Below are 13937 nucleotides of genomic sequence, written 5' to 3'. Positions count from 1 at the left end.
GTGCTGGCTAGCTATGTTTACTTCTCCCAGAACTGTGGAGTAGGAGCCCTTTAGCTGATAGATGATTATAAGCAGCTGGAAGATAATTGCGACTCTCCCAAAGAAATATGTTGAAAGTAGGATACGTACAATCTTTGTTCTGTTAAAAAAGCAGTTATTCAGGATAAATAGCAAATAAGTCATTCTTGGGGGGACTCTGATGATGATGATGTAGTAGTGCCTCCCTTTCATATTGCAGTTGTATTTTGATTTTCTGCTTCTTCACTCCCCCTGCCAAAGTTAAATGCTCATGTGAGTGAGGTTGGCTCCCACATACACAGCACGTGCCTTGCTCAATAAGGTAGTTACATGGCTCTTTTTTCTGAACCTTATTTATTAAGCTAATATTTATTCCTTTTTTTCTTTTTTGATATCTTAGTCCTGAAAAACATAACTAAAATTTTGTCTGTGTAAAAATGCCTGTGTTTAACAGAAAGGTCACTGCATTAACACAGAAAAACTTTGATGTGAAAGAAAATTAATAGAAAAATGGAAAATCGTATAGCTGGCTTCAGAGTTTTGCTGGACCTATATTCTTCTTTGCCCCCTTTTGTGTCAGTTTCCAGGTGATAATATCTTGTAAGCAGAGTGTAAATTAAATCTTAGTGGCTCTTAACAGAAAGAAAATGAATAATAGCAGCTGATTCCTCCCAAAAGCCCTTCTGGACAAAAGCCAGGTGTAAGAAGCATTAGGTGACTTCCTTTGTTACTCTTTAAGACTTTTATGAATTTCACTGTGGAAGAAATTAACAGTCTAATTGCGTCCCTAGTAAATGCTGTTTCGAAATGTGTTGAACTTGAACAGTATGTTTATATTACAATGCGTCATAAACCTGTGAAATTTTTGCTTTCCTGTGTAGGTGATCTCTACGGTGCCATAGGCTCTCCAGTTCGATTGACTCGGACTGTGATTGTTGGAAAGCGCAAGGAGCTGGTGCAGCGCTTGCTCTATGTTCTAACTTACTTCATCCGGTGCTCTGAGCTGCAGGAGAACCAGCTGACGTGGAGTGAGAAGGCTGGGGAAGGAGAGCAGGTGCTAAACGGAAGCAAGATCACAACTGCGCTAGAAAAGGGAGAGGTAGAGGAATCTGATTATGTGGTTGTCACTGTTAAAAATGACCCTGCTCTTGTGCCTCCAATCCTACCTCCAAAAAATGATGGAAGTAAGAACAACAGTACTGCAGAGTGGCTGCATGAACCAGAAAGCACTCAGGCTGTCCCAGTCTCTTCAAAAGAAAAGAGGGAAGCAATAGAAAAGGTCAGTCACACCTCTGAAACATCTGCTGACTGTCTAACTGCTAGTTTCTGTAAAGGAGCAGCTGATGGTAGGAAAAAAACTGTCACTGATACAGGAATCATATCCTACCACTCTGAAGAATCATCTAAATTAGAGGATGTAATGGATGTAAAGAAGAACAAGAACCAGAATGAGAGAAAAGTGGAGAAGCAGTTTTCTAGTAGGTCATCTGCTGTACCTTGTCCTGAAAGGTCTGGCCACAGGAGTTCACACTTAGAAAAGGTCACGTTTCAGATTGGAAGTTCAGCATCACCAGAGTCAGACTTAGAAACGCATAGAAGAGAAATGGAAGAAAATCTGAAGGCATTAGTTAAAAATCCAGAGGTGAGACATTGTGCCTCGAGTTCCACAAATCTGACTGTGGATGCTTCTCAGAATCAAGACAGTTGTGAAGCTGCCTTTATACCCATCAGTAAACATAATGTTTGTTATGCACAAATCCCACCGTGTGAGGAGAAGGAAAGTATACTTAACCAACATACGGAAAGTAAAGGAACTGAAGTGAATTTAATTAACTCAATATCTAGTGAACTGCTTTTGCCCACAGATAACATAGAAACTGTAAAATTGCCAAGCACGAAAGAAAATAGAACTTTATGCTCTGGCAATCTGGAGAACTATTCTTCTGACTGCGTAGAAGCAGATTCTGCTGTCAAACAGGATTCCTCTAAAGTAGGTGCTAAAGATGTCCCCTATGGGGATTCTGGAAGGAAAACCTCCTTCAGAGTTGAAGGGGACATTCCAAGGAATGAGAGTTCAGACAGTGCTCTTGGAGCTAGTGATGAAGAAGGTGATTGTTGTATCCCTGATGAAGTGCATCATGATAACATCAGCAAACGGCATGAAGAATTTGCAGAAGTGGAACTTCCTTTGCCAAGGTAAAAAAATCTGATTAATTTAGAACTAAATGGAGTCAAAAGCTGTAGCTACTTTGGAGTTGCTTAAAATTTTAAGTCTGAAGTTTTCTGGGAACCTGACTAAGTTCCTTGCAAACAAATTAGTAGCAGACAGTGACGTAGTTAGAATTCTTGTAAGAAGGTTTGGCAAAAAGGAAACAGAGACGGAGCAGATTTAATAAAGTTTTATGACAAAGGTATACTTTAAATGCCTAAAAAATGTGATCAAACTTTTTATGTAAGCTGACTGAAACATTTAGTGTAGATATGTAGATAGAACTTCTGAGGACAAGCTAAACTTTGCTTAAAAAGATAACTGTTCAGATTTGATATAATTCTTAAATCAAATACAGATTTGGAATAAACATGGGCATGCTGTTTGAAAATTTTTGAGCATTTCAGGTGCATATGGAGTTTGATGGTGCTTGAGGTGAGTGTCTAGATTTACCTTAAGAATGAGAATTGAAGAAAACTCAAATTTAGCAAAACTAAGCTGCAGAAGATGGAGCCCATACATCCCCCAAACTCCAGTGCATATAAATTTGATTATGTGCAAGTTTGAAGAAATCAATACACTGTTAAATTTTAGCTTTTAAAATTTTTGTTTCAAAGTGAACATTTATGTATACTTTCAGTACAACTGTTGATTAATATTTGCAGTAGGAGGCATGACTTTGTATTCATGTAAAATCTGAATGCAGGTTGTCAAGCAAGAGTCTTACCTGCTTTGTATTTCTGTATTTCAGGTCAAGTACCATCAGCAGTCAATGTGTGAAAAACTTTGGAAGATCACTTCTGGGTGGTTATTGTCATACGTATATACCTGATCTAGTGCTGCATGGAATAAATAATGATGAAAAACTCAAGCAGTGTCTTCTAGCAGATCTACTTCATGCAATGCATGTGAGTTGAAGTGCTGAGTCAGAGTAGGAGTTGTGATATTACTGAAATTGCAGAAGCAGGTCATTTCAGTAGGTTGCTTTTTTTACTTACCTGTTCTGAACAGCCACGCCTGCCATGTCTTCCTCTTTGAAAGACATAAGCCCTTTATTTATTTACCATATGCAGCGCCTGTTAATGCAAAGAATCATGTGCTTTCCTTTATTACTTTTAAGACGTCTCTTCAAAGATTAACACAAGGAAGATTGTTTGCAACTTCAAGTTACAAACAAGGAAAAAAACCCTTGAGCTGCTTCTCTTTTCCATCACAATAGCAGACAAAATTACCTGCATTTCAGGAAAATTATATGCAAGTTGAAACATCTAATTTTGCCACTTAGTGGCATGTGTTGCAGGCGAGGTAAAGTCATGTTGAGGCCTGTATGATGCTAGTCTGTAGCAGAAATGGCTGACTACAGAAGATAATTGTATTTAGATAAGAAATTTGCTGTGTTCTTTCTCCACTGTTAGTACTCCTAAACGATAAAATTTATAACTAAGCTTTCGCTGCAACAACTGTGTGACCTCAGTATGCAATTTAAAATGCTTATCTAGTAATTGTCAGCAGCTTCTCTCTGTAGCAATTAAGAATGATTCTGCTGGTATTACTGCATGTACTATCCAGAGCAGTGATGTGTGTGTCTGTCTGTTCCTTAGGGAGCATCACATTGGTCTGGTGTGATAGTGTGGCTCTTCTTTGGTGGATGACAAGTGGGCCATGAGCCTGCTCAGCTCTTGCTGCCAGGAGAGTCTGTGCACTCCTGGGGTGCATAGCAAGAGCGTTCTAGGAGGTCAAGGGAGGTGAACCTGCCCCTCTACTCAGCCCTAGTGAGGCCACATCTGGAGTGCTGTGTCCACTCCTGAGCTCCACAGGTCAAGAAGGATGAGGAGCTACTGGTGAGAGTCCAGTGGAGAGCCCCAAAGATCATTAGGGATCTGGAACATCTCTCTTCTCAGAGGAGACTAGACTGAGAGGGGATCTCACTGATGCATATAAATATCCTAAAGGCAGGTGTCAAGAGAGTGGTTCAGCAATAGGACAAGGAGCAATGGCCATAAACTAAAACACAAGAAGTTCCACCTCAGCTTCTGAGGAAGAACTTCTTTATGTTGAGGGTGGCAGAGCACTGGAACCAGCTGCTCAGGGAGGTCACAGAGTCTCCCTTTCTAGAGACACTCAAAACCCACCTGGGCTTGTTCCTGTGTCACCTGCTCTAGGGGACACTGCCTTGGCAAGGAGTTGGATTAGAGGATCTCCAGAGGTCCCCTCCAACCCTAGCTATTCTGTTAGACCCTTCTTGGTAGTGCATAATAAAATTCCTCACATATCTCTGAAACATTGAATGTGCTTTCACCATCACTGGATCAGTGTAATTATTACACTCTTCATTTTGAAAGAAGCTAATCTCTTCAGGGTAGGGGGAATACATGAATAAAAATAAAATGCAGTAGTGACTTTTGGGCACTAATGAAAATTAAATGTCTCAATCAAATTGGCAGATGCAGTGCTGCTGAATGTAAATCTTGTCACTGAAGTTGGTCTTCCTTGTCATTTTTTGAGATGCCTTTGGTCCCCTAATGGACAAAAACATGCATTGAATCACTTTATTTGCTACATCAGTGTGTAAAAGTAGAACCTCAAACTGAGCTGTGGAAATGTATATGAAAGCATCACATAATTGTATTTTGTTTCTGTTGCAGCATCCAGTGCTAGATGAGCCTATAGCAGAAGCTGTCTGCATTATTGCAGACACAGATAAATGGAATGTACAAGTAGCTACAAGCCAGAGGAAGATGATGGACAGTGTGAAGTTAGGCAAGGATGTTCTGGTTTCAAGTCAAGTATCCAGTCTGTTGCAGTCTATTTTACAGCTTTACAAACTGAACGTCCCAGCTGACTTTGTAAGTATTTCTTTATTGAAGGCTGAAGCTAATGGAAATTGCTTAGCTCAGACAGCAAGCATAGAGTTCTGTACACTGTGTTGCAATATCAGTGAACTAAAGCCTGATATAATGCAGAGCTGTTACAACATGTTGAAAAGAATCCATGCTACAGTCCAGTAATGGATACAGTCCAGCAGTGGATACCAATGGGAACCAAGTTGGTTCTGACAAACAGCTTCCTATTCTTAGGGTTTCTATTCAACCCCATGCAATGGATGCCTCTTCTCTCCCCCCTCCAACTAGCTGTGTCTGCTTGTTTCCTTGACCCTTCTGCTTTATACATATTTTAGCAAGTGCTCTAAATATTTTATCATAAAATTTATCATATTTTAGCTTTGCAGATGGCTCCATAGGATTAATAGGATGAGTCACCTGGGAATGGGTGGGTTGGAGCAGGGAATAATGGATGCCAATGGGAACCAAGTAGGTTCTGGCAAACAGCTTCCTATTCTTGGAGTTTCTATTCAACTCTGTCATGTTGCATACTCCCTGTGCCACAGCATCCTTTCCTGTCCTCATTTGTAGCGGAGTTCCTCAGAGCAAATCAGTAATGCTGGTTTTGCTGATTACAGCAAAATTACCCACAAGTCTGACTGCAATAACTATAATTCAATTTGTAGCACATGATTATTGGTGAGGGGAGATGAAGGGTTTTTTCAGTAGTCACCCCTTTTCTGATAAACAGAATTGAATTGTCCTTCAGCAGATAGCTCTGAGAAATTCTGTAGGAATCCCGTGTAATGACTGTGCCAGCAGATGGAAGAGGAAGACAGAGCTAAACACTAGCAGCTCTAAATAGTATTGGTTGGCACTGTTTGGGGTTAAATTGGTGGTATTGATTACACCAAGTTCTTCAAGTCAAGTGCTAGGCAGAGTATGTGGGTACATTTTTGAGTGTTTTCTCTGGATTCTTCTGGGCATTGAAAAATATGCAACTGTGGTTGAAATTGTATCTTAACACTAGCACGTCACACCTTAAATCCTTGCATTTTTAAACTGAGTAGTTGATTTTGCTACTGAAGTGTTCTTTCCAGTGTTTCCCTAGGATTTGTATGTGCAGTTTCTACATGGCTTGTGTGGTTTGGGAGGTGTCTGAAGGCAGAATGATTTTCAGGGGGTTTTATTTCCTTTTTCTTACAAAAAGGAACTGTGAAGTGACAATGCTAGTTGGTTGTAAATTTTTCATCATTTGTTTTAGAAATACTTTGATCCTTCTGTCAGGAGATTTTGCAACTCTGCTAAAATGACATCCATGCATGGAGGCCAAGTGTTCTTAAACTCTAGGAGAAGTGTGACATTTTCATAGTAGTATTTCTATTGATTTAAATTTGGATAGAAACATGTGTATTGATGTACCCATATCAATCAGAGATGACCACAGTGCAGTATGTTTGAAGCTTCCTTTAGGAGTGCATATCTCTTTAAGTGCAGTTACTGTTCAGATGGGTAAGTATTTTTGGGGTTTTGTGGTACCAACAAGAAACAACCCAATTTGAGACCAGATGAAAGGCAAGTGGTGATATCTTTGTTGTACTGCTTCAGACTGCTAGTTGTGCTGCAGAGAGCTTAGCATTTATGCCCTGGTGAGAGGAGAGTGCTGATTGCAATTGCTGCATTTCAGCAATATGTCAAAAGTTTTACCTGCACCTTTAAGGTCAGTTTAAGCTACTCTTCTATTTTTAGAAGTTACTTGACTTTTTTTCCCATTCGGTCAATGAGAAAAACTGCTGAGGAAGCTAATATTAAAAAAACAAAAAAAAAAAAAAGGAAAATATTTATGGACACTGAACAAGATGGGTTAATGTACCAAGCTTGTGGGCAGAAATATCTTCTGATTCTTTGCTGGTGTTCAGAAGGAATAGATCATATGATGTAAACAACCCTTCTTTTAAAATAATGTGGGATTCTTCCTTACTTGCTCCCTCATAACTTAAAGAAAAATCCATAATCCTTAACACAAATACTGGAATTGAAACTGATTGAACTGCTGCTTTGTGAATCAGCTGCATGCCCCCCGTAACCACTGGGAAAGTGCCCATAGGCTTTTTGCATGAGGGTTACCTGTAATGGAAAAGATAAGAGTGCTTGCTTCCCTTTTGGCCAAAATCAGAAGTGTTATGATTATAGTGACTTGAGTGAAAATCTGCTTGAAGGAAATTGATCAAGCTATTGTCAAAAACCTTCTGCCTTTCCTCCATTGGTGGCAGTGATTTTACTCTACTGCCATGAAAGCACATTTTTTAAAATGCCTCTTTATTTTCCATTATTAAGACTCGATATTAGCTCATTGAAAGAATAATTAAACATCTTCATCTTGCTCCAGATGATCAGAAAAATACATATTAGGCTACCTACAAGCCTGAGTCCTTTTTTTCTCATTAGTTTTTTAATTAACAAAACTGGTCTCACCAGGTCTCACTTCTAATACTTAGAGTTTTCATTCAGCTCCAGCACATGGGATGATGGCCTGAAGCTATTTGCTGCTACTGTTTCTAATTGCTGTCTGTGCCTGCTGGATGATTATATGTTTGATAATGTGAGGTTCTGTATGTGCTTCCTGCTTTCATCTCCTGATTTCAGAGAGCTGACCTAATTTAACTTTTTTGAAGTGGTCATCCTTGTGAAAAGAAGGAATATATCAAATTGAATGTACCTTTGTCCTACAACAAAATACCTGATAAGGCTTCCACCTACTCAGCTTGTAAAGACATGCTGCCTGCTGACCTTGTCTTGCCAGAATTACCCCTCTCTCTCCTTGAAGTCAAGGTTCATCTGCTCTCTTGTAGTTGATATATGAGAAATTGCCACGAATCACATGACTGTATTTAAAAATAATACGCATTTCTAGCATTCCATTGCTGGAAGAAAAGTGGAATGATTAAACTGATGTTTCAACTTGAACTATTACCTTTTGGCAATCAGCATCAAATGTTTAAGCAATTTTAAACTGGAAGTACTTAGGAATTATGAAAACAAAATGCCTAAAATGGATTTGTAACTTAGTTGCTACAGAAAAGCAGTTAGCAAAAGAGTTATAATTCTGTTACCAATAAGGTACTGGTGTCTTCCACATCTTGAGACTTAGTTTCTTGAATGGCACTAGAGCCTTTGAGCTAGAATGATCATTTTAGAAACTGTAGTCTAAACCAAGTCTTTCAGAAAAATAGTACTGACTTATAAAAAAGACATCTTGATCCAAGAATACTGCCTTAATTCTTAGTAAGATATCTTGAGTTATTTTGGACCTCACTAAAACTGTTTAAGTTGACAAAAATGCAGTGGTGTGAGTGGAAATAGAGGCACAGTTTGTGCCACAAACTTGCTGCCCAGGAGAGCTGGAATGCCCCAGTTCTATGAGGGGTTTCCTCTTTGTGGGGTGGTGTAACTTTTTTGTGTTTACAGCACAACTGTAATAAATCCAATTGCCTCTTCTAGATTTTGTAGTGGAGGCTTAGTTTATCTTCTGAGATAGAAGGTAAAGTGATGTGCTTACACTTCTGTAATATTTGCATGTGATTGCAAAAGCAGTTCTGAGCTTTGTGGTCTGTGTTTACAGTGCATAATGCATCTAGAGGATAGACTGCAAGAGATGTATCTCAAAAGCAAAATGCTTTCAGAATATCTGCGAGGACATACAAGAGTGCACGTAAAAGAACTAGGAATTGTATTGGGGTGAGTATTGCAGGTATCAGTCTTAAGCAATGACAAAAGCTGGGGCAGTTTTCTTTCCTTCTGAGTGTTGACAGCTTGTTCTTGCGAGGATTTGCTTCATATTTAACACTCCTCTTTTATGTGCCTAATAAGTTACAAAAAATGAGCTCTACTGAGCTATGTCAAAATCAGGAGAAGGCATTTATACTGCAACAACAAAATACTTGTCATTTTTAAATCTTCAGAATTAATAGAGTTTGGATTTCGGTCATTAGTAAGTTAGCCAAGCATTCATACACCCTCTGTTCTGTTGTGATCTCCTCAATGAGAACTTCATTCCAACAAATACTTCCGAATTTATGGAATGAAAAGGGTGCATTTGTCTTTAAGGGACAAGAGGGTCTCAAAGATCAGGTGTAGAAGAATAAACAGGTGTTCTGTTCAGCAACTGTCTTCTAATAATAGTACTTGATTGGCATATAACCTTTAGGGATCTGCCTGCTGACAGCAGAAAAGGGGGAAGAAGTAAATACACTTTCTCAAGATGTTTTTAGGACTGTAGATTAAATTTAACTTTTTCCAGACTGTTCAAGATTTCATACTCAGAAATGCAGCTGTAAATAGTGAAACAGTGAAATAAGCACTTTTCTCAGTGTGTGTGTACGTGTTAAATATATATAAATATGTACATACATCCTGGCCTCTGAACAGCTTCACATGTGGAAATAGTTGGAAACTGACCATTGCACTTGAGAGACATTCCTTGAACCGTTATTGCATAATAATTAATAATTTCAGCTTTTGGTCATTTTTGGTAAGAAAGTGCTACTATGTAGCAAACTTGAGTTATATTCAAAACCTGAAATGCATAATCTTCCATAAGTTGATACTTAGTACTTTGTTAAACTGGGTTTATTGGTGCCTACTCACTGGTAAGACTACAAGCTGAGGCTTAGGGTTTAGCAAATGCATAAAAGATCTTTTATTTAAACCACAAAAGATTATATAGCACAGAATGTAATACTACTTGCTGTTTTGTAAGGGCTAACATATTTCTTGGTTTTAAGCATTATTTACCTACCTTTACTGGTAGTACATGATTATTGACAATAAATAATAAGTAAACTATGAACTTAGTAATAGCAAGACACTTCCAGTTTCTTTAAAGTGGATGAAAACTATCATCTTGTATTTCTCTTGTGAAAGTGACTGTATATTATTTTAAAGGCTGTCTTTTTTTTTAATTTCTAGGATTGAATCCAATGACTTGCCTTTGTTGGCTGCTATAGCAAGTACTCATTCCCCATATGTTGCTCAAATACTCTTATAAATTCTCAGGATAGTCATTCCCTTAAAGTACAATTATGAAAATGGGAATGCTGAATGAAGAACAGAGGTGCCAAACACTGGTAAAGGGGAGCACTGATGAAAGCAGGTGATGACTGTACATTCTGCCACCTTCCGATTCTGATTGCAGCCGGTTGTTTTATCGGAGGACTTCAGTTTACATAACACAAAAGGCATTCAGGTTTTTCTTACAATCTCACTTCTGACTTAAATCAAGAGACTGCATCCTTGCATTTTATTTTTATTCAAAGGACAAAAGTTAACACTATGTGGCAGAGCGGGTGCTGCCATCCAAAACGCTGCTCAAAACCATGAAGTACCAGTTAAAAGAACAAGTGGGTTAGAATGGATTTCGTAATGCTATGCTTGTGAGTGTGCTGTGGTGTATGTTTCTTTGCTGGGGAGGAGGAGGAGTAGCTGTTAACTCTGTATATAGCATTCCTATACAAAAGTGTATTCGGTGGGACATGATTTCCTTGCAGAACATACGTGTGGTTTTGTATAGTAGAAGTGATGGGCTCAGAACAAGGAACTTGGATTCAGCAGCCAGATGTCATGTGGGAATGGAGGTGTGTGTGAGGTTGATGTGACTTTTCCATTTAAGGACAAGAGGTTGAGAGCTGTGGCTGCTTCTGTTTTAATGAGGAGGCATTCAAATGGGCCCATGGCTACAAGTGGAATGGAATGGACTTTGGAGAGAGGGATTTTGTGGGAAAGCCTTATGGAACTTCTGCTACAAGTTTACATTTGTTGCTGATGCAACTTCACTAACTGTTGATTTGCTGTATGACTGTGGTCCTGGGAACTAAACTTGTCTTGGTGTCATCAAGTATTGCTATCTCCAAGGAGTATGAATTTGAAAAACTTCTGAACGATGCCAGTGCTGTGAGCATGTATCCATGTGCACATACACCAAACAGTTGGCACAAACTGAAGACAATCGTATTGGGGAAATACAAGGCATCAAACAACCCCCACCAAACCTTTAGTCAAAAGTATTACTTTTTTCCAGCTATGAGTTGTCACTCTGAGTAGGAATAGAAGAGGAACGTTGTTTGAAGTAAAATGAAATGTGGGGGCAAATCCCAATATTTGATATTACTCTGAATGTTTGCAATTACCCTTTTTGATTCTACAAAAATCTTGAACTATCATCCAGGTGCCTTTCCTTACTAGGTTATCTACTCTGACACCAGAAACTACTTCTCCACTAGTTGATACTGGCCTTTGGTGTTTCTAGAAAGCAAAATAAAATTTTGTACTTCACTGTTTTCACGTGGTTGATTAAAATGAATGTAAAAAATACTTTTTTTTTGCATAAAGCACTGTTAAGCTGGATATGAAACTATGGACCAGACTGAGGAGAGAACAAAGGATCAAAACATTCTTAAATGGAAAACTCAATGTTGGACCGTTCTGTTGTGAGCCACTGTGAATACGGTGTCTGAAATTGTCATCTTGCAAGCAAATTTCTGGCAACACAATTGCTTGAAAATAGTGAATTCTAATAAGAAACTCCTGGTCACCAGTTGTGCGTTCTCCTTGTTGGTGGTTACAGATTTTTAACACTGAAGGGACACACTTTTATTAAAAGTGTTTTTATTTCCTACTACCTTGATGTTTGGACTTTTCTACAGTAAACTTTCAATTATTTGAAATAATGAAATGTGCTTATTGTGAATTGTTTAAATGTGATGGGGTCTTGATTAACCTTGTGTTGCTTTTTGAGGGAAATAGGTAGACTGGCCTACTGTGAAAAGAGGTTGTTTCCATGTGGAGGGATACTTAATATTCTGATACAACACTTCTAAAGCTGTTCCTTCTATGTTGGTTTTCTGACCTGACATTCCAAATATTTCTTTCATTGCATTTTCATATTTCTCCCTAGTATTCTGCCTAAAAAGGCTAAAATCTTTCTATGATTCGGGTTTTTTTCTTCTGCTTTATAGCTAAGCAAACTTTTCATATCTTTGGTCTGTGGATCCTATCTGCTGGAAAGTAAATTTACCTCTGCATATGGCTTTTAGCAGATACCACTTTCTGTTTCACAAGATTAAAACAAGGAACGAACCATAGAGCACGTCACATATTCCTAAACTACCCTCTTGATGGAGAGTGTGTGTGCATGTGTAAGACTATGAAACTGCTTCTCTGAGTGTATATAGAAATCCTCATGTACTTTCTCTATTTCATGTCACTCTTAAATAGTAGCTGACATAATTTAAAGTCAGCCCAATTCTTTTAAAGTGGGGTTTTTAACTGAACAGACTCTGACAGTTCTTCAAAGAAACATATGCTAACTTAAAGATGTGCTTTTGTTGTCACAGGGTTTACTAAAAAGGACAGAGATCTGCAGACATTCAGTGATTTCAAGATTAATACCATAATCAATAATAGATCTGATTTTACCACATCAACTGTTGAAAAAAAAAAAAATCTGCCTTTGGGCAAGACATCAGTTAACTTTGTGGTGGCATGTGAGCTGATGGTCAAAAGCACTTGAATTTTCTTCAGCCCAGGCTAAAACTTTATAGTTCTTGCTGCTTTCTCTAACATTTTGCTGCTCTTCAGAAATTACACATTGAACTATTTTATTCTCACAGTTTTAGTTTTGGGGGAAAGAAAATTCAAAATGAAAGCTCTTTATTACCTTTAAAAAGCTTTAGACTAATGAAAGCTAATTACGTATTTCCCCTCCACCAAATATACTACCTCAGTTGACAGGATTCCACTTTCTAGGGCTTTTTTTTGACTCGAAGTCTTTAACTTGTTTTTGGTAGCATCTTGGTGTTTATGTAAATTGGTGTGGCATGACAGGGCAGTAAGTATTTACAGATGTGTTTTTTAGACATTTTTAGGGCATGTTTCTGGTTTTATTTTAATAGGATGAAAAGTGATATGAATGTACAGCTGTGTTGAAAATTGATAATGTAGCTTAATTTTCAAATATTCCAAAGTTGTTTTTATCAGTATTATGTAGGTTTTTTGTAAACTTAAATACATACTTTCTTGGTTAGGTGGGAGTGCACAGTCTTTCCAAAATCCCACATAAATGCAGTTTACACACTGAAATTTAAAGAATGTATGCTGTTTTCAGGCAAGACTAAACATAGGGGAGGAATGAACTGCTAAATTGTAGAATTTAACTGAAATAAATTCTTTAACCCCAAATACCAAGATTAGGACATTTTAATTTGAGGTAGACTATGAACTAGTCTATACAACTTTCTTTTGCTCCCAAAAAGCTAAAAGACACTGATTCTGTAATTCACATTTCTGATGGCATCTTCCTGAATTTTAGATTGATTTTCCCCACTTCACATTATAAGCATATTTACTCTTAAAGTCAAAGCCTCTTTTCAGATGCATCAAATTCTTGTATATAAAGTTTATGCAAAATGATCACTTACCCTTCAAGGATAACTTCTACTTCAATTAAAAGGACCCAAATAAAAATCAAGTCTGAACTACTGAATTTAGTCTAAAAAATTTCCTTCTTTTTTTAAAAATTTTTTTTCGGGGGGAGGGGTGGGGGATTTGAGGTCAAATGAGGTAATTTGACATACATGGCAAGTTTTCCATAGTAGAAAAATGTGTGTTGCTATTGCATGTTTGGAGAACATAGGCTTTTTTAGGAATGACTGAACACCAATGTCAAACTACATGTTTTTTTCTTATAGTTGTTTATGTACACTATCATTTTGGTCAATTTCTTTGCGGCATTTGGTGCAATAAACTTTCTGAAATCAATGTGAGTGGTATTTGGTATCTTCCTTCTTAAAGCTTCTGACGTTGTTGTTGTTGTAGCTGAGGTCTACCAGCAC

The 13937-nt window shown here is 38.0% G+C and overlaps 1 protein-coding gene across 5 annotated transcripts in view; it reads left to right on the top strand.

Annotated features, from left to right (window-relative positions):
• FNIP2 (folliculin interacting protein 2) overlaps positions 1-13937 on the top strand; it is a 97313-nt gene that overhangs the window by 36873 nt on the left and 46503 nt on the right. For 3 of the 5 annotated variants that reach the window (XM_084205278.1, XM_084205279.1, XM_084205280.1), the window contains exons 14-16: positions 900-2214; positions 2979-3135; positions 4873-5073. In XM_084205278.1, the coding sequence (XP_084061404.1) occupies positions 900-2214; positions 2979-3135; positions 4873-5073 (1673 nt within the window). Of the gene's footprint in view, positions 1-899; positions 2215-2978; positions 3136-4872; positions 5074-8671; positions 8788-10017; positions 11385-13937 lie in introns of those variants that run through there. The other 2 variants (XM_084205281.1, XM_084205277.1) reach the window with 1 other exon arrangement.

This window comes from Fringilla coelebs (genome assembly GCF_963513975.1).
Source record: "Fringilla coelebs genome assembly, chromosome: 4".
NCBI classification, from domain to species: domain Eukaryota; kingdom Metazoa; phylum Chordata; class Aves; order Passeriformes; family Fringillidae; genus Fringilla; species Fringilla coelebs.
This window is presented reverse-complemented; position numbering and strand designations above follow the sequence as displayed.